Genomic DNA, 21,049 nt, shown 5'->3' with positions numbered 1-21,049 from the left:
ACCAGAAAATTGACTAATTTATAATTATTCTGTGTAACTTCAGCTCTCACTACAAGTCTTTAATTGACTTTTCTGAAGCGGGATCAGTGAGTCATCTTCTTGCTTTGTAACACGCAATGAATAAAATCCAGTTAACATAACAATTGAAAATGCCGGACAAACACACAATATGCTCACTTGTGAAGGTGCGCTTATTGTGAGTCAATTTCCCTGTTCATACAGTATGAATCATATTAATCTTTCTAATGGCAGCAGATCTCAAATAACACGAGCCATTGGGAAAACAATACCTGGAAAAAGCCTTTTTTATCTATACAATGCAGGACTTGCCGCTTAATCACAAGACTGGGTTGATAATCTATATAGAACTAAATCAATACGAGGGTGGTGTGAGGGATCATTTCCCTGAGGGGGAGGTCTGCCATTGAACATGACACCATAGGACAAGCGTGCCTAATCTATGTTTGAACTTTAAGTGAGCGTGGGCCTCTCTCTTCTTAACATGACCACTCCATTCTATCAGACACCCCAAAAGCCGGCTCAAAGCGTGGTCACTCAGACGATCATATGAGAGAGTTAGTGCCCATGTGGTCGAGGGGGACAGGACGAGCTCTGTTCCGCATCCACCTATCCACCCACCAGCTCCCTGAGAAAGGGGCATTTTGCCGAAGCGCCCATGCTTCCAGGTGTTTTGGTCATTAGGGCTTCTCTCTATTAGAAGTGCCATACCGCTTGCTTAACGGATATAACGCCAACCGTCGTGCTCGGATCACACCTCCACAGCTGTAAAGCCCCGTGGTGAGGGGGTGGTGGTGGTTGGCAGCCGGAGAGGCATGCGCATGGGGGGACGGGGCCAAAACGCCTGCTTTGTTCTTCGGGGGCTCCGGTTACCCCCAGCTCTTCCCACAACCCGTGTGACATTCAATATAGCAACAGTAAATTTTACATTAAGCGTGTGAAATCACAGATGCACATGTCACAGCAGCATCATAAAGTGAATTTACTCAGCTTGACTTCAGCACGCACCTCAACTCTTTAAGTCACTGTAGGGGGGCAGTTAGGGGTGTGGATGGTAGGCAAAATTACAGCAATTAATTTTTAAAACGGCCCCCAAAAAAGTGCACTATATGCTGATGTGTATGCAGACTGCACACCTGGTCTCATTCACTTTATTAACAACAGCCTTCCTGCCTTTGGTAATGCATATTAAATTGATAATTGATATTCGGGCATAGCCTACAGGCTTGTTAAAGGTTTAATTATCTGTGAAAGGAAAAACAACTATGGGAAAAATAAGAGAGTGAGACTGGCACTAGCATTGCACACTTGCAGCACAGTAGAAATGCTAACAAAAACAGGTACACTGTAATAAAAAAAAAAAAATTGATTTACTCTGTAAAGTTTTTGTGCCATTGCAAAAAATGGTTCCCATTCAAACGTCATTTTAAAAGCCAACAGCAGAACAACAACCCTGCCAAAGTGCCCAAGTCCACCTGTTCACACTCATATCATCCATCTACTAAAAATAAAAAGAGAGGAATCCACACAAGTCTCAATGAAATGTAATGTTAATGCACTTCCACAGTTAATCCACCATAGCTGCTCTTGTGTGCTTTGGATGTGCATGGAATATCATAATTAAATTTTTGGGGACATTTCTTTTCCTTTTTAAATTTCATGAACACTAATTTATGTCAGCAGCAACATGGTGACCGCTGCATTGTGCGACTCTACATGGACACTTAAGAAACACCCTAACAACCTCAGGGTCAGTCCTATGAAATTTCTCCATTTCCTATGCATAAAATTCTGAATATGACTTATTCAAGCATTCCTGAAACCCCTGCAGTTCTTTTGGCAATCGCTAAATAAATTCTCCACAGCCCCCTGCGTCGCATAGCCTGCCACAGTATTCCCCCCGCTCAAAGAATCAGGGAGAGCCAACATTAAGGCTGGTGGCTTGTAAAGTGAGATGGGAAGTTTAATTGATCTAAAAGAATTTAATGTGGCGTAGTGAATCGCGGCAGACAGCATGGATTTATATCACAACCCTGGAGAGCTGAACATAATATTGCCTGAGTTTTATAGCAGAAGGGGGATTTTTTTAATTGTTGCCACAAAAATGATTTACTTGGTGTTGAATAAAACCACAGTTCAATAACAGCCCTAAATGCCCACTTTAATTCCCACTGTTGCATAAAATATCATGGAATGTGAAAGAAAATGTGCTTCCTTCAGACCTAAACAGTTTTCCTTAGAAAGACAGATTTCATTTTATTAATTAAAGCAATCCCTCTTGTAGAAAACATTTTTCGTCATGTTCGTCAAGTAATATTCACGCCTGAGCTGTATCATTTTAAACTAAGCTCTTGTTCTCTCAAGTATTAAGTCCATCCTGTATGGACTTCTATGAAAACACTCTGCACTCTGCAATGTGTTAGAGATTTTGAATGTAAAACCAAGATTACCACACAGCCACAGGCAAAGGGATTCAGCACAATCCCCACAGGATGTGTAGCGGCCAACTCAAACAAGAGCGCAGATATTTACCAACATGTTCTGGATACTGTGGCCACACAGATATAGAGACGCACAGATATGCACAGAATAAATACCAGATGGATTTTGCCTCATTATGTTTCCTTTCTGAATATAGTATGTGGGTGAATTCACGGTGATACTTTAATCTGAACACATGAATGCATACATGTTTCATGCTCTGCTCACAGACTGATCAAAACGCCAGATAGTCAGAGTTCCTTCAGTTTGTCTGTTTCACGCAGCAACATGTTGTATGTTCAGACTGTTTTCAGTGTTATATATCCACAGGTTTATGTAAAGTTTGGGAATATTTTGTGCTTATGCAAGCAGGATTTGTGCCTGATCTGATTTAATACGAAATGTATATGAATAAGTAAACTAAGTAAACCTGCAAATAATGTAGTATTTTAATCTTCAGACACACCTTGGTAGGTTATTAATCGATGACTACTTTTCTAGGTTCCCAACCTGACCTCAGAAAATGATCAATACCTGAACTTCTGAATGAGTAAAATAAAAATACAGATTATGACCCTGCTGCTCTACTGATCTCAGTCAGGAGTGGTATGCATGATGCTATGTTATTGATGTAAGCACTCAAACACAGATTTTAAATATATTGTTTGTGTTCATCTGGGTTTGTTTACTGGCACATATTAAACATCATTCAATATGCAGCAATTCGACTGCCACAAAATGTTTTCTTACCTGGTTTTTAGAGGCTGTGAATCTACATTCTCCCGAAAACATTGTAGGTTTTTCCCAGTTTCAGTATTTCTGAATCACCTGTGAATGCTTTCACTTACAAGCAAACTGTCTGAGGTGAAGTCATATTAAAGCAGCAGTGTGTCGGCTGTGTTTGATTTAAAACCAAAAGTGAATCTGACTGAGAAGCGGCTGACGTGTTCAATTCATCTGAAGTTTGACTAACACTGTTGTTGACTTAGCTTAGCCATCCTACCTGGGAAAAAATCAATAGACCTCAGCTCAGCAAAAAATGTATTTACATTACAGCAGGGAGCACCGGATAATGAAGACCGAGTCAGGGAAAATGTATGATGTATCATGAAAAAAATATGATTCTTCTCCAAGCGAAAAATAAACCCGACAAAAAGTGTTCCACTGCAACTTCCCATTGGAATGATTTTAAGACAGACACCAGCTCATGGGAAGAAACTAGGCACTTGTTAAACCTACCAGACCAAGCTCAAACCACACCTAGACCTGGCCATCCATCAGACTGACTGAACAGAATTTACAGTGTGACCTGATCGGTCATCATTTATTACTTTTACTGGTCCTAAGTGGGGGCAATCACCGGCTGGTGTTTGTATAAGAGGAGACCTCCACCTGCGAGGGTCTCCCATTAACATAAACCTACCTCAGAGGGAGATATGTCATCTGTCGGTGTTCGTTTGGGCCTGGAGTTTAGCCTTAAAGAATTCTATGGGGATTTTTTTTCTCTACGTAAACAAACTGCTATGTATCTTTAATCAAAAAAGTAACTAATCTTTCTGTGTAACACTGGCTTTAAACAACTTCTAGGAACTATGATTCTTCAACTGGTCATCTGGAACAAGATCAAAGACAAAGATGCGCGAGTGATATCTTAGCATATGAAGAACAGGAAACAGATAATAAGATGGAACTGCAAAACAGAAATCAATTATGTGTGCAAGACATTAACTCTTAGCCAAATCTTATCTTCTTGATCAGTGAAAGATCTAAGGGGAAAGTTGAAGTAAAAACCACAGTATAACCAGTGAAGCCAGCATGCCCTGAAGCTACTGTCACCCCAGGAGGTATATGTAGCTCGTGGCTTTGAAGTGCCGCTTACACTGGCTTCTGTTCAACCTCATGACACGTCCTTCAGATGCTCCACTGAACTTGATCAGTCACTCAGCAAATAAATGTTCAACCAAAGTGAGGGACAAAGAGGAGCGAATAAAGATACCTAGAAGGAAGCAACAGTAAAAACACAATAGGTGGGTGAGACACGCCATAAGAAAGTTCTCAAGTGTTCACAGCTCTCTGATACTTCCACAGTTTCGCTTCCAAGCGTTTCAAGTGGGAGAAGGAAAAAGAGAAAAACAGACAAAGTGAGAGTCAGTGCCAGGGCATCTGATGAAAACATGTTTGGCCCTGAACCACATCCGTGGTTTGGATAGTTATCAATTAGCCAAATTTGATCAAATGCCACAGGTGAAATGCTCACCACATCACAACATGAAGCATACTGTGCTCGATGGGCCTCGAGGGGATGTGTGAGGGGTTGCCGAAGGTTAATTGGGAGAGAGAAAGAGAGCAATAGAAGAAGAAGAAAAGCGAATAATAGAAATACCCTACATGGGGCTCACCTTCACTTCACTGTCTAATCACTACCACATGCAGCCTTTGCATTAGCATGTGGTATCAGATGCACATGGGAAGTCCCTGCAAAAATACACATTCTTTGTCATTCACTTCACTTCCCAGGTTTTGGAGAAGCTTGGGATTTCCTGAAAACATTTGATATTATTAAGTTATTCAGTCTATGTGCAGGAAATCTGGGTTGCAGTCGTAGCTAACATCTAATTTCAATGGTTACTATCAACAACCCCCCACCCCCACCCCTTTCCTCGCCCCTCCCCCCACCCTCTCCCTTTACTCATTCGCTTCTCTTTGTATAATAACATGTAATAGCAGTAAAAAGTCCATTCTTAGACACTCACTTATCGTCTTCATTTTGTGTCATCACCTCCAGCTGTTGAGTCACACAAGGGTCAGTTCAGCTTCTGTAAAACGTGACATATTGCATTGTGGGGTTGTTAGCAGAAAGTGCCGCAATCCTTCTCTTTTATTTTCCTGTTGCATTGTGGAATCCAACAATACTCCAATAAAATGGCCCACAGTCAATGAAGTACGTAGCCACAGAATTCACAAACTGCTAAGGCTAACTGTAATGCTCAACCGGTCTTGCTAATGATTGCATGAGAAGTAAACTGTTGTGTGGTGTCCCGAGCAGGTTAAAGCCACTAAAAGGCAGGAAAGCATCTCTTCCAGGCTTAGGCATTAAAAAAAAAAGCCTCCAACCAAAAGCAACCCCAACTGTCCCAGTGAAGGTGTGGGAACCCAAGCCACAACCTGGCATTACATAGCTCACAAATAAATAGCATACCCTGCCTCAACTCTCATCTAATTACAGGTATGGTTTACCAGCTACGGCTTATTAGTGTTTCCTTAGCAAACTATAAAAACTAATGACACCATTTTGTAGTTGCCTCGGTTTTCTTGCACCTCCCTTTCATTCCATGTTCTTGGGCAGCACCGATTATTTTTAGCACCGAGCGGTGAGGAGTTAAATGCTCACAGCCAAAGCTAACGTCTGTTTTCTCCCTCGGTCAGCATTTAACATCCTGTAGTTTTGCCCTGAGTTTTAAGACGCTGCGGCTGCTTTGAGTGAAAACTAGATGGAGGGCATTTGCAATAAAAGAATACCTTTGTGTCTGCTGTTGCAGAGCGTCTCACATTTCAGAAAAAATAATCAACGGTATGTTTTGGTGGTGAAATAGAGTATAAGATATTCTCAAATGGCCTCACCACAGTAAACAGCCCAAGTTCAAAAACTGACTTGTGCAGTGCATACTTCTAATAGCCTTGCTCCCCCTAGTGTCACTTTTTAAAATTTCAGGTAGAGCTGTTCGAAACATGCAGTGCTGTTTTTTTTTTCTTTTCTTTCTGTTACAAACCAGAATCTTTCAAAACTTCTGTTCAGACACGTTTTGCTTTGTTTATTAATTTTATCCTACTAACTTTCTAATTTTGCACTTTAAAACTCTGAGCCATTGCTGCCTTAGTGCCAAGGACACCAAGTGACCAGAGACCACAGTCTTGTACTCAGTTTCATTGCCAGAGGTCGTATTTAAGATGTGTATGAGTATCAGGGTGTCCACATACTAAAACAGGCTTGAGTGACTTTAGTGCTGTCCTCGGGGCAGCCAGAGTGCTCTGACCTTCCTGAACACACTTCACAGACAGTGCTGCTGAATACTCTGTGGGCATGTTTGTTAATGTTTGGTTTTACTTAGGTAGGAATGAGGGGGGTGAAAAAAAAGCAACAGAGGAGTAAAACTAGGAATATTAATTATCGCAAGGAGAGTTTTCTTTTTCCAAGTGCTTTAAATAGGGAAAAAAGTGTGTGGCATCATTCGTGTGTCTCATTTGTGTCTCCCTTGAATTGTACGAGAAACATCAGTTTCTTGAGCAAAGTGCACGGATGAGCAACTCTGTCAGTAAAAGCACCGAAAAACAGGTTTCAAAACATCACTGTTAAAAACACAAGCAAGCAAAACTGTCACAGTCTTTTTGTCAAGAAAACCAAGTGCAAGTATTTTTGCATCCATTATCAAATACTGCACTGTAAAAAAAAACGTGCCTTTTTTACAGGAAAACCCTGGCAGCTGGGGTTACCAGGGACTTCCTGTAAAAACGCTTTACAGATGCAACTTGTAAATTGATTTACAGTGAATGAATCTCAGATTAAAACTGTTAAATCTACAGGAAAAAGAAGTTAATTTCACACATAGATGTGATATATAAATACACTATTTCCTGTATCTTTTACAAGTAATAAATGCTTTTTGTGGATCCATAAACTGCAAAATTAACAGGGAAATATCGTACAAAGAACTAATTTAAAATGGTAGAACTACGGTGAAACTGTGCATATTAAATGGAGCTGCTCTGTAAATTATACATAAAATCTATGCTGAATATTATATGTTTTAATGTAAAATTTTAACCATAACCCAGCAAATTTCTTACTGCTACGCCTACACCCAAACATGCAAAAATACACATGAGAAAACACAAGAGAGGAAAATATCACTTTTGGGAAATTTATTTTGCAGCCACATTAGCAAAATGACAGCAAATGGATCCATTTTTCCAACTAACACAATATGCAAGGCACACAGCAACTACACAATTCAATCAAAATATAGGCTATAAAAGCTGTGGAACATTCCTGCAAAGCAAGAACCATGTTCATGAAACAAGCATTTGTTAGACCCTCCACCAGAAAAAGTTAAATAACCTGTTAAGACTTTAAAACAAAAAACACATATTGTGCCAAAAATGATCATAATCACCATGCAACGCAACACGCACCCTGCTGTCACCACAACCATGGCCCTGGTCAGAAAACATCAGCAAAACCACGTGGTGAAACAAACCTACACATGTGGTCTAGAAACACTGCAGTAGCAGCATGTTGTTTTTTTTCTTTTCTTATGTAAATAAAGAACATTCCTACAAAGAAAGAACATCTTCATGAATTGGCTTCATGCATTCGACCAGTAAAAGGTTCCAGTACACATTGTGGAACAAAATTAACAAGGTAAAACTAACAGTCCACAGAGAGTCAAGATTTAGGCTTAGCGCCACTCGTGGTCGGCGAGATCCTAAATCAGGGTGAGGACTCGAGGGTTCACACTGAGACGACGCTTTGAGTTTTTGTTCTCTACTTTGGTTCCTTTTTCTGGGTTTATGGAGAAGAAACACCTGTAGAATAACAATCATATAAAAGTTTATTAAGCATTTTTATAATTGATCAGTTAAAATACACATACAAAGTAAGTAAAAATTAAGTATATACATATATATACAGTCATGGCCATGACCACGTTCAAGACAAAGTATAACCAAAATGCTGTGGGGAAGTGAACAATGCATGGTCAAAAGTATTGGCACCCTTCACGAGTGTCTTCTGCAGTGATATGTCACACTTTAGCATTGTTAAAATCCAAAGCAAAGGTTATAGGTAGTCAGACGTCAGTTGACGCTTGGTCTAGCCCTGAGTCTCGGCCAGGCTTGGACCCAGATTCAGACTGTTAATGTATTTAAAAAAACCAAACAAACAAAAAAAACAACAACAAAAAACAGAAAAAACAACTGAAACCAGCTCCAAAGCCGACCGAGACTCAGAGCCAGACCTGGACTCGAACCACATCAAAGCCAGACTCCAGATCCCAGAGTCTCAGTTATAAGAAATAACAAAGCCATATTTGTTCACCTCTGAAGAAACTCTAAAGTGGAAGCCAGCTCAGATGGATAATGGATGTTGAAATTGTAGTAGCTCCCGAACATGAGGCACAGTGCAGAAATGAAGGAGGATATGTTTGTGCTGACGAGGTGCCGATCAACACTCAGCATGTATCTTCTTGAGGAATAGCAGGACTGTCCTGTGAAGAAATTATTTAACAGGTTATATCAATAAACACGGCAGTCACATGACATTCTATAAAAAATGCACTTAAAAAAAAAAGAGAGAGAGAGAGCTATGAAACAGACTTACCACACATGATAATAGTGGGTGTCAGAGGCACTTGCTCCAGTTGTACCTCATCTGCCAGACATGTATCTTCAACACAGAGAAGCATGGACTCCTCCTTCTCTTCAAAGTAGCTGAGTAGCTGTTTAAGGTAAAAGAGACACATGTTTCTGAGATAAGAATGACTATCCTTCTCTGGCATATCACTGGCTGAACTAGCAGATGCCATGGTTTCATGTGCGTTTTCTGAATATTCTGTACTGTCATTTGGGGGCTGAGGACGAGATTCCTTGTACATGTCATCAATACCATCTGGGGAACAAGCTTTATGCTTCCTACACATGTGAGAAGTAAATGATGACTTTTTTGTAAACATATGCTTACAACCACTTACTGGACATGACACAGACCTGCCCCCTGCAATATGATCATTTAAGTGAGACACTAGCTCTTTCACTGTTTGAAAATGGCGGGCACATAATGAAACTGCACATTTTAAATCTGCAACAAGAGCTTTAGGAGTAGCTTGAAGTGCAGGTGCATTGTGCACACGATAAAAATGCCCCTTGAAAGCAGAGTACGTGGTGAATGTTTGGCTGCAATTGGCGCCAACACATTTAAAAATACAACAAGGCTCATTCTTATGCACTCTGCAATGTAGTACATAGCCTCTTAATGTGACCAATACCTTTTTACAAAAGACGCAGATGATCATTTTTAGTATTTCTAAAGTTTGCCTGTGCTTTTCAGCTGAACTAGCATGCTAGCGCTAGGTTATGAGCCTTGGTCTAAATATCAACTGGTGCTTTTATCTCGAAAAAACGTCGCCAAGATATTGAACTTACCGTGCAGACTTTCTGACGAACAAACACAGATCCTCAAAAAACACTTGAAATCGTATGTTTGTAATTTGTCCTAACAACGTAGTTGCTGAAAGTTCGATGTTTTCTTCTCCCGTCTTCTCTCTCGTGCTGGCTCGTTAGCTATAGTCGTGAACTAGGCGCTCTTCTCCTCCCGCCCTCACGTCATTATCCAATCAGAGACGAGCTTCAGATGCACATTCAAAATTAGGCGCGCTCAGTGCAACTGTGAGTGGCCTGAAGTAGCTTACAGCTCTGTGGAGATGAGGCACCATAGAGATCCTATGGGAGGCACTGTAAGTTTGTTTAGCCTTTAATAATGAGACATTGCTGACCTAACCCAAAAAAGTATTCTAGTCTAAGTATCACATTGCAATTAAAAGAAACATAAAGAATACAAGCATTATGACAGAAGCATTACTTAGTCGTTAAATAATAATTTCTTATTGGTTACCCTACAATAGGCTGCAAATGATTTAAGAAAAAAACATGATGTAAACAATTTTAATTGTATATTTTTATATAGCCTATAAATGGAGAGGCAACCTCTCAGGTTCACAATGACATCTTCTGTGAAAACATTTTTATTAGTCCTATCCATGACTTTGCATCATTTCATGAATCATGTTAAAAGTAGGCCCAGTACATCCATGCAGTTGTAAAGTGACTTACATATACGTCATGTGTTTTTAAGAAAAACTGACTAAAACTGTGATTTTTACAGTATTTGCATGTCAAATTAACATGATTGTTTGGTTATGAGTATTACGGTGTTTCACTGTTTTTATTCACAGTATTTGTAGTTTTAACCAATAAATTTGATTATAATCACACATTCATGTTGTAAATATAACAGGAACATTCTGTTTAAAGGTTTACAATAATTCACTGTGATCGAAACAGGAAAGTTGTGTTTTGGGGTTTACTATACATTTCTGTAGGGGTTTTACATGGTTTTTATGTCAATTTCACTGCCCTTTTTTACAGTGTGTGCTATCCATTAAAACATCTTGTTTGCTCGTTTGTTTACTTACCCCGGGCTTGTCGCCACTTCGTATACATCCCACCCATTCAGGGATGTTTCACTATTCAGAATGATGTAAAACACGCACATCTAATATATTATTTAGTCATATTCCCCTTAATAAAACACATTTTTGATTCTCACTGGTGTGATCCTGACATTGCATTTCCATTATTTTCTCTTTAAACATTAACCATGGCTGTGTTTGGGATGCATTTCATCGTCTTCTGCTTAAATATTCAAATGGCCTGCTGGTCGGGATAGGGAGGCTGTGATGTTTAAACAGAGCTGACAGAGGAAGCAGGAGGAATGTTTTCCCTAAAATCTGCTGAAAATTCACTTTTTCCAGGCCCCTCTTTCTCTCTCTCTCCCTCCCATTACTTTACAGTGCTATGACTGCAGTTTAAGGCTCACTAGGTGCTGAGTGAGGATTTCTTCCACAGTCAGGTTCATAATAGCCTCATATAACACAACACACAGACACACAAATACAATATTGTATGTTTACTGCTCTGATACTGATACTGTAAAATCGGGATATCGAGGCTTATTCACAAAATATGGGACGATAATGTGTTCTTACATAAAATAAAGAAAATTTAATGTCACTCAAGCTAAAGTAATAACAGGCACACTGTATAAAGCAACAGGGACATAATGAAGTCTATCATTATGCCAGTTGTAGCTGACCACTGAAATGCACTGCATCCAGGATTCATTCTAACATAATGCAGGGTTGTCCAGGAGACAACTTGTGACATTAGCAGTGTTGTGGGAATAATTATGTTATTTTGCACAAATAAAAACCCCGCACTATTCCCTATATGTTAGTAGATTATGTAGTTTGAATAGTAGGTTTTTGTTATCATTTTGTTAGTTTTACTGGTTACAGCATCACCAAATTCAGGCTAGGGGAAAAAAAGTCCCCTTTAAAACAATGTCATTCCCCGAATTACACAACTAAGGTAGGCCTTAAATGTGTCAAGACCACCCTGCAGATAGAAGAGACAAAAAAGCCTTGTTATCCCAAAAAGTTCCCATTTTGTTTCAGATTATAGAAGCTACGGGTCCTCACCATAAATGCTGGATGTCCCCTCTGGCTGCTGCTCGGCTGATTGGCACACTTTTCAAAGCTGCTTTCTCACATGGTGTCCTGACTGAATGTGAATCAGACCCTGATTAGATCAAATTGCAGAGAGAAACCTGTGTACCCCTGTGTGCCCACCTTTATATCGCCTCAGTGCCAGCAGTTAAATTGGACGTTTGAAGGCAGAGAAGCACTGTCTGTGATTAACATCGAGATATGCTGCATTCTGAAATCTGTCAGATTCTGTGACCGTCGGCCGTGAGCAGAGGAGCTGAGACTTCAGGTGCTTGCAATATGTTTAATACGATTTCACACAGAAGGACACATGTAGCAATACCAACTAAAAACCCAATATGCTGCACAGTTAGCCTTTCTCCAGGCCTAGCACTTTGCTCATTGACAAAGCAGCGGCTGTATATTTCCCCCATTATAGACATTCATACATCATCAAAGGGACAGATGCGCTCATTTTACAGACACTGATGTGATGAGCACATAACTGACTTCCTGGTTAGCATTACAAGTAAGACACATGGGTCTCTGTGTCATCATTCATCTGTCAGGCACACTCTTAGGATGGAAGCACTGCTTTGACACAATTCAAGACAGTATAACTAGACATGTCTACATCTATTAGAGAAAATGAAAAGAAAGACAGTGGGGTGAAGGGCTAGATGTGCAATTTATCCCCTATCTATAATTGTTTTATTATAAGTGCAGTTCTTTATTAGCAAAGGTGATGCGGGGGTTAATGAATGACATAAATAGATGCCACAGCTGACAATTATGTCGAGATGAACATCATCTCCTCGGGAGAGAACGGGAGCAGATGTGTGTGTGTGTGTGTGTGTGCGTGTGTGTGTGTGTGTGTGTGTGTGTGTGTGTGTGTGTGTGTGTGTGTGTGTCTCAGACACAGAGGTGGACTTAAAGTGTTCCTTGACTCTGTACACTTTGCCACACATTTAATTGTAAAGGAGTAACACTGCCATCTACTTACCTAAAAACCACGCAATGATAAAATGAAGGCATCTCTAGTTTACAAAAGATCTTCAGATCTTCTTCTCTTGTATTTGTAGCCCAATTACAGCACAATAGGAAGTTGCATAGTGAAATTATCAAAAGCTTGTCATCTGTATATCCCATCAAATTTAAGATTAGGATATGGCAAATGAATATATGTGGTGGTAACGTTGCATGTACTGTATGCACATATTCTATGTGTGCACATCAGTACCTGCATGCAGAGGCAAGAGAAAGTAACCTAGCTGGAAGAAAAAAAAGAGAAAGAGACAAGGGTGGTGGAAATGGATGATGTTCATTAGCTTTTGATGGATCTAATGACCGTGTGGATTTATGTAAAGCGGAGCTGGATAATGGAAAAGAGGCGAGAGGAAGGAGAAAATCATTTGGAAGAGGAGAGGAGGAGGGGGAGTATATCAATGGCATGATGAGGGGGTAACAACAACCAGCTGACAGGCATCATGACCAAGGATATAGATCAATAACTCCTCCATTACGTTATGAAGAGCAGGGAGATGAGAAGAGGAGGGGTGGCAATGGAAGAATATTTTGCTTGATAAGTACACAGGGTGGAATAATGCGTATGGCTGGGAGGGGGGGCACTGACAGGGCCACATAAACAAGTGGCAGCATCTCTCCCCAGAGAACCAGCAGTGATGATGAGGAGAGGAGGCGCCGCTGGAGCCTAGAAGGGTGAATGGCGGGACGCGCTCCAGCAGCATCTCTCTCGGTAGGTAAAAATAAAAGTCAACAGGAAAGGGCTGGCGCACAGTGCCGCCATGATAGCCACCATCAGTTATGGGTAAATTGAACTGTCAGCCTCTCGGTGTCATTTCCATGGCTGGATGAGAAGGAGAGGCAGAGGCAGAGAGAATTATGGGGGTATTCACTAGGTGATCACAGTGTGCACCGTGAATGTTCTGGCAAATTAACTCCCGACGGCGAGGGGGAACAATGTTAGGGCTGTCAGGGAGATAGAAGGATGGGAGGATAAACAGGCAGAGGGGAGGAGGGAAATATGTGTGCAAGTGGTCTTTTAATAGATATTTTCCATGTTTTCTTTCATGCAGTTATTGTGTAAAAACCAACCCTGTCAGTGGAAGCATCTGGCTTATGTTAGCAACCTTTCTACCTGTTTTTTATATTCTTCTATTATGAATCCCAAAGCCCAACAATGCAGTGTTGTAGTAGTACTTTAGTTAATTATTTTCTGATTGTATATACAAATGTCCAGAAATAATGCATTCATGTACAGAAACATCCTTTCCGTGGGCATACTTCTGCCTTTTTGTGTTTTCGTGGCTAATCTGCATGGGTGTGTATAATCTTTTTTTGCGCACTCAGTAGCACACACAGCTCCTCCGTCTCTTTGCTTCAGCCTCCACTCTGTCTCTATCCTCTTACTTAAATATTTATAAAGATTCCTATTATTGTATTAACTATTTATTGATTTATAATTTAAAAGATTTATACCAGGCCCCTGGAACTGCAGGGGAGAGCGACTTTCACCTATAGACATCCGTGGCTATTTATTGTCCTTTAATATTAAACCTGGGCCTTATTTGCTGGTGGCATTCAGAGACAGGAACAAAACAAATGTTCAAAAAGAGACACACATACAGAGAAGAGTCTCCCTCTGGAGCAGGTCATGCACCGGCAGTTCACACTGAGCCTCGACAATGAAAATGTATTGCCTTGCTCCATCTCTTATTGATTTACATCTTAAGACTCTTTGGAGGTGAAGCGCTTTTCTATATGGCTTCAGTTCTGCTCTGCTGTCGGTGATGGGGGGAGGAGACAAAATGTAGACTAAGAGCAGAGAGAACGGTGCATTTGTCCTGTGACCCTTCAAATGGCATTTGGCAAATTTCATCCAAAGTTCAGTGATGAAGCATAAAGACAGCAAGTGGATATTAAATGTCAGCTGTCACGCTAAATATCAAAATTTCATAATGTTAAAGGTTCCCTTCAAGCTGTGACAAAACCAGTTTAACATCGTTTGTGCACGAGTGCCGTTCGTGTCAGCCCTGAAAACATTTATTAACAAACAACTGCTTTCTCAGCACATCTCCACTCTGATCTAGTGTTCTCTGTTCTAGTTAACACGAACACAGAGAATAATTTTTTTCATTTGTTGAAGAGTGAGAAGAGTTTTCTATCAAAGATTAGGGGCAGATTCATCATAATTCAGGAGCTCAAAAGACGAGGGCTGCAGGGAATGAATAAAAGAGGAAACCTGTTGTGGTCAGCAGGAGGAAGGATGCTTGGGTATGGAGTGGCGGGTGAGAGTAAGAGGGACGGCGCAGAAAGAAAGAAAGGTGTTGGGAGTGAAAAGCAGATCGTGCTTTCATGCAGTGCCCAGTGAGTGACAAGGAAACCATTAACGGAGTAGCGCTAGCCAAAGGGATTAAGTCCACACATGCATGGCTATTATTCAAGCTAATTAAAGGGTCTTTTTTTCTGGGAGGCCAGGTTTACCTCTACAACAAAGCCGGCAGAGAAAGAAGCAGGAAACGGCTCAGGCAATTTTGCTTAGCTGGCAAATCTTTAGCATACGCTGATCAGAGATGGACAATAATGGATAATTTGCAGGGCCTAGTCTGCACTGTGCCTGAAATCGAATAAAAGGCTGCTCCAAAGGATTGATGTTTCATAATCTTTCATTCAAAACTTTCTTATCCCACTTCACTGAATGGTAGGGGAACACCTGTAACATCTAGCTTAGTTTGGAGGTGGGCTCAAAGGAAAGACAAAAGAAATTTTAGATTTCATACCATATGGCGTAGTGATGCGAGGATATGATCACACAAACTGATAAAGAAATATAATTCTTGACTGTTAACAGAATATTATACAGTAGTGTTTTTTTTACTGTGTTTTTGTTTAATTAGAGAGTCGGCAGTCAAGAGGCTGAAATGAAACACTGGGAATAGGGTATGCATGACACTCAGAACATGCACTGTAACCATTCAGATAGGAGAGCCTTGAAGATGGAGAAAGCATTACAAAGCAACAAAAAGATTAATAAAAAAAATGCTGAAAGGCAATGTAAACACACACTTTTACTGATTAGTCGTACATTGATGCCAAAATCAGTGTTAGATTGCTTGTGTTAGGTTGGATTGCTTGGGTAGCTTGGCCACGTGTCCCTTCATTGTACATCAACCATCTTGGTTGTAACAAATTTAAGGAATCTTTATGAAAAATGTGTGGTTACGTGATGTTCATTCTTCAGTGAGGCTCCAGGTTCTACTATAAGATACTATCTACAGGTTAAACTGAGGGCACAAATGTGACAAGCACATTAAACATGAAAGTGATTTTTTTTAAGCATTCACACCTCCGTGAATCATAACCCATGAATTTTAAATCACTCAAACACTGCCACAGACCCAGCCAGGCATTCTGGTCAAAGGAGGCTGTAACCCATGAATGCCCGTGAGACAGCGTGCTACTTACCAGCAGTGGCGGTACAACAGTGGGATCAGTAGAGGTTCTGTCCCTTGTGGCTATAAATAGCTGCCAAGTATCTTTGCTGGGGGGATTTCACCCTAACAGCTCTTTGGAGACCACTGAGGGCCTGCTGGCCTCTCAGCAAGCAAGCAGGAGCCTTACCATTGCAGACAGCCCTGGGGACGGAGGCAGGGATGCGGGGGGGAGTGAAGACATCACTTTACTGGTTTTACACCAACGCACATGCCACAGTGGATCAGTCAGCTGCGATCGCACCTGACACTTGACATGCAGCCAACAAAGCAGACAAGCATGGAAGGATGAGAGAGACTGCGAGTGAGAGCAGGAGGAGGAGAGGGACGAAGAGAGAGAGGGAGTGGATGTTAGAGCACAGTGAATGACAGGCAACACACTGATAGGAGGAGGCGGGTGTAATGGAGTGTGAAGTGGAAGACCTCGAGAGACAGTGAGAGAGACCATCTGCCTGTCAGCATAGAGCAGCCTCTCGTCTTTCTCTCTTCATCTTTGACTGTCTGTCATTTAGGTGCACACACACACACACACACACACACACACACACAGGTGCAAACACCCAATTCAGGTCAAGAGAGATAAATTGAAGACATTATTCCCATTCATCTCCTTAACTAGATGACACTTGTTGGAAACAGACTGCCAGTCACTAATTTGCAACCTGAACAGTAGTTAAGAACATATTGCAAGACTAGTGATATGAAGTATGACATGACGTGACGTAATTATGGAAGAATTAGGAGAAAAATTGCACCAGAATTGAGATACGAGCAGTTCTGAGAACAGCATTTGATGAGGAATTGGTACCCCACAGTATCAATTAAAGAAATGATCAATATGCCCTGAATATTTGGAAATGGCTTCTAGTATAAAAGACAATTAGCTCGACGGGCTTTCCTCAGCTGAGGGCATGACATTTTTTTGAAGTGTCCCATTAAATGACTTCTCAGGATTAATAACGAAGTGCCCTAAAAATACATTACACATACCACACTGTAAGTGATTGACTTTTTTTTCCTTTTATGTAACTTCTACATATTTCACAAATATCCATCAAATGTGAGAATTTGTAAGTTGTCTATTTATAAAACTAGCGTAATTGTTAGGACTGGCTTAAATTTTGGTGAAAGAATGCAATAATTTAAGGCTAAGGTGTTTCATCGCTAACAAAGCCTGAGAGTCAAGTGTGAGTCCTAATTAAAATAAGTAAGACTAAGACAGAAAAGCCAGTAACAACTAGAAACATTATGTCAATCGGAACATAATCCACTTGAAGAAATATTTAACAAAGGAATTGTAAGGTATTTAATAATGTTACTCCCAGCCTAGAGAATGGCCAGTTTTCCTGATTGAATCAGAATCAAAATCAGAGTACTTTAATAATCCCTAAGGAAATTATGTACAGAGCCACGGGTATGGTTCCAACCAGCCGGTATGATTAGGGCAGCAATAAGCCAGATAGGTGAAGGTGGTACTGAAGATGGAGTTTCAGGGCTGAAGGAGAAGAGGAAAGTCACAGAGAAGATTTATGTTGTAAAGGAGGACATGGAGTGTGAAAGAAGAGGATGCTGGCACTAGATGACATCCTCCTTGGAAGTCTGTTACAAATTGCCTGTAAGATAGACAATAGTTCCCTAGGTAATGCTGACAAGGCAAAATAACAACAACAAAAACAAAATATTTGTGGAAAAATGTATAGTCCACTCCACTGACACATGCCATAAAATAACAATATCAAAAATGACTCAAAACAAAGTTCAGTGCCAAAACATCCCTGTGGCACTTTGTCTAACTACTACTTTGTCCAAGCACATAATCAATCACTCCAAACCAGACATGTCAATAATGCCAGTCACACCCCCAAACACACCTCTCTCATATTTCCACAAGCACTACCAGCACACTGAACACAAGGAGTGAATTTAACCAATGACATCATCATGACTTGAAAAAAAAGCTTTTGCTTCCGATTCTTTCAAGAACCATTTGATTTTATCAGTATATTTAAAAAAGCACACAGATAAAAAAAAACAAACAATTTAGATGAATACAGGCCCACTCAGTCCAACCCATCTTTCAAATAAATTATCTTTCTGTAAGAGCGCTGCACATATTCTCTTGGAATTATTGCCAGATCTTGCAAGAGCAACAAGCTATCAGGAAATGAAAACAAGCCCTAAACAAGCGACTTGGCTCCAAAAAGACAAGCTCATATTACACCACAGCCACAATGTGACATAGACAGACCTCTTGATCGATTCATAAATTCAAACAGTTGTCAGTTTATTTTAAAAAAAAATCTGAGCTAAACAAATGCAGGCCAATAGATCAAAAGTTTCTGGAACCTGACAAAAGAAGGAAACAAAATAAAGACAGCTGGGAATCAGGAAGTTAGAGTGAGAGAACCCCAGGTCTGCTAAGGACAGCAACTTTACAGAAAATTATCCTGCAGTTGCTTATAATAAGCAGAATGTAGTTTAGATGTTATGTGTAGTTATATGGTGGTATTCGAAGTATGAAAGGCTGCAAAGCCAACAGGTAAAGCACTGCGGAGCCACACACTTCTATGTTTTCTCAAGGGTTTTCTCATCTGTCCCTGTTCAGCCATCCATCCGTCTGTGGCTTCATCCGAGAGATCTGTTTTTGTTGCCTAATTACCTCTCTACCTTCTGTTTGGTCTCTTCATCCGTCTATCTGCCGAGTCTCGCTCCCTCTGGCCGTGATAAAAAACAGTAACACGGGAGGGGAATCAAACTGCTTCTTAATTTTCTCTGACAGCCTGCTTTAAACACACAGGCCCAAATCCACACTCTAATTGAAAGCACATTCCTATTCCAAACAAATTAAGCACAATTAAGGCCCCTGAGTTATGAGTATCTATCACTGTGCGATGTTTTTATAAAAATCACTGCGCTCTAGATCAAAGTCTCTCGACCCCTCAGCTTAATTGCCTCATTAAGAGCTCCCTTCTTTGTGCTACGGGCTTCATAAATACAGGGCCTGCTCGTTTCATTTGGGAATTACACTAAAAGACGCCCCTTAAACTAATCGCTTCCACGTTTTCAATAAAAGTTCATCTGTTTTTAGGTAGAGAACAAAATGAGATTTTCTTCCATTTATAGAGCATAATTTGCAAGGTCTTTTTAGCTCCTCGTGTGATATATCTTTTCATTGCGTCTGTGACAAGACCCAAACCTGTAGCCGTGTTAAGCTACTTTATAACACATATTAAAAAGCGTCTAATAACGCTGCAAAAGTATGGCTGAACGAAACGATACGCAAAAGATCATAACCTTGGACACATTAGCTTAGGGTCTTAGGTGTGGCATTTGACACATCATAACAGGTGACAGGAAGAAGGTGTCACCACCAGGAACCAGCAAATCACATGACAGGAAGATGATTGTGTGCAGCTGAGAAGGTTTCCTCCTCCTATGACCTCCCTCCTTATCCTCATCATCACAGAATGCCATCTGAGCAAGGCTGGCTTTTAATTTAATCTTATAAATGAGGTGCGCACTCCTAGACAACATGCTGTTCCAATTTGAAATGGCTGCTTTATTGGGGGACAGCGACACAGGGGGAGAGAGAAGGGGAACGCGAAAGAGTGGGAGACAGAGTGAGAGAGGAGGGGCTGACGGGGGGTGGTGACGAGAAAAAGAAAGCCAAGGGAAAGACGGTGGTATGGAACATTTGTTAGTAATCCAATTCCACATACCATATGGCTTCATTACCATTATGCGGGAGAGAAGACTTCAGTCAGTCTGAAAATAAAGACCTACTTAGCCCCATCCAAACTGACCCCAAATGAGACATGTTTGTCTCCGTGTGACAGTGTTAGTGTTATTGCCCTACTCTTGAATTCTTCGTGGTCGGTTCAGATCGAGCTTGCAGCTGCAGCGTGGTTTCAGAATGTGTGTATGCGTGCGTGCACGTGGTCGTCTGAGTGTGTGCAAGATAGGGATCGGGCGGTTTCCCAGTGACTGATTATTACGGAAGAGAGTCCTTAGTCATTACTGCAGGGAGAGAGAGGGAGCGAGAGAGCTGGAGAGAGAAGAGAAGGACCATAAGCCAGCTCCATTCAGATGTGAAGATGACTGATAATGCAGGAGCAGCAGGACCCCTCGCTGGGTTCATTGGCCCCTAAGTGCTCCTTTGCTGAATGTGTCCCTTATCTTGCCCTGACAGCAGTAATAGAATATGCATAGCTCTATTAGCATACAAGGTAATGGCACCCTTGAGGGAGGGCACTGACATAAAACTTTAAGTAGAAATCAAAACATTGGTAAAGGCAGAAGCAGAATAAAAGGGGTTATTGTCACCCAGTGCAAACATGGCCCGAGGCCATGACTGTGACTGCGTGCAAGGTATGCTGACTTTATGCTTCCATGCATATCTGTCTGCCCACAGAAAATATAATAATCGCAGCATTGCAATTCATACAAATATGTGTTATTTTTACGATTTACATAGTTAGATATCGTGTAGATATTTTTGCATGTAGGCATGCATGAATACACTCACCTGAATCAGCCTCCTCAGGGCACTGAAGAAAATGAAATGAAATTGAGTGCAAAAAATGGCACTGTACCATCACACCTCAAAGTTGCCAAATACAAAGAGAATAATGGTGAATTTACGGCAGAAGGGGAAAGAAGTGATGCTGAAGTGGCAGAAGGAGTTTTAATGGCAGAAGGATCTAGAAGCAGCCATCAAAGACG

General features: G+C 40.9%; 1 protein-coding gene across 1 annotated transcript; it reads right to left on the bottom strand.

The window, feature by feature from the left end:
* Positions 1-7,982: 7,982 nt before the first annotated feature.
* Positions 7,983-9,589, bottom strand: LOC146610454 (uncharacterized). The gene is made up of 3 exons (XM_085345408.1): positions 8,876-9,589; positions 8,594-8,762; positions 7,983-8,082 (listed from the first exon to the last, which is right to left on the bottom strand). Exons 1-3 carry the CDS (start codon positions 9,564-9,566, stop codon positions 7,983-7,985), a joined length of 960 nt encoding a protein of 319 aa, XP_085201534.1. The 5' UTR covers positions 9,567-9,589.
* Positions 9,590-21,049: the final 11,460 nt, after the last annotated feature.

Source organism: Diplotaxodon limnothrissa, linkage group LG20 (assembly GCF_057381915.1).
Source record: "Diplotaxodon limnothrissa isolate DT_005_m linkage group LG20, D_limnothrissa_male_GT1.1, whole genome shotgun sequence".
Taxonomy (NCBI): Eukaryota; Metazoa; Chordata; class Actinopteri; order Cichliformes; family Cichlidae; genus Diplotaxodon; species Diplotaxodon limnothrissa.
This window is presented reverse-complemented; position numbering and strand designations above follow the sequence as displayed.

What these genes read in the sequence shown, in the direction of transcription:
- LOC146610454 (XM_085345408.1), bottom strand. Translation starts at nt 9,566, where the DNA reads ATGATCATCTGCGTCTTTTGTAAAAAGGTATTGGTCACATTAAGAGGC. An exon ending in ACCCACTATTATCATGTGTG is followed by an intron (nt 8,763 to 8,875) that starts GTAAGTCTGTTT and finishes ATTTCTTCACAG; the next exon opens with GACAGTCCTGCTATTCCTCA. An exon ending in ACTTTAGAGTTTCTTCAGAG is followed by an intron (nt 8,083 to 8,593) that starts GTGAACAAATAT and finishes GTTATTCTACAG; the next exon opens with GTGTTTCTTCTCCATAAACC.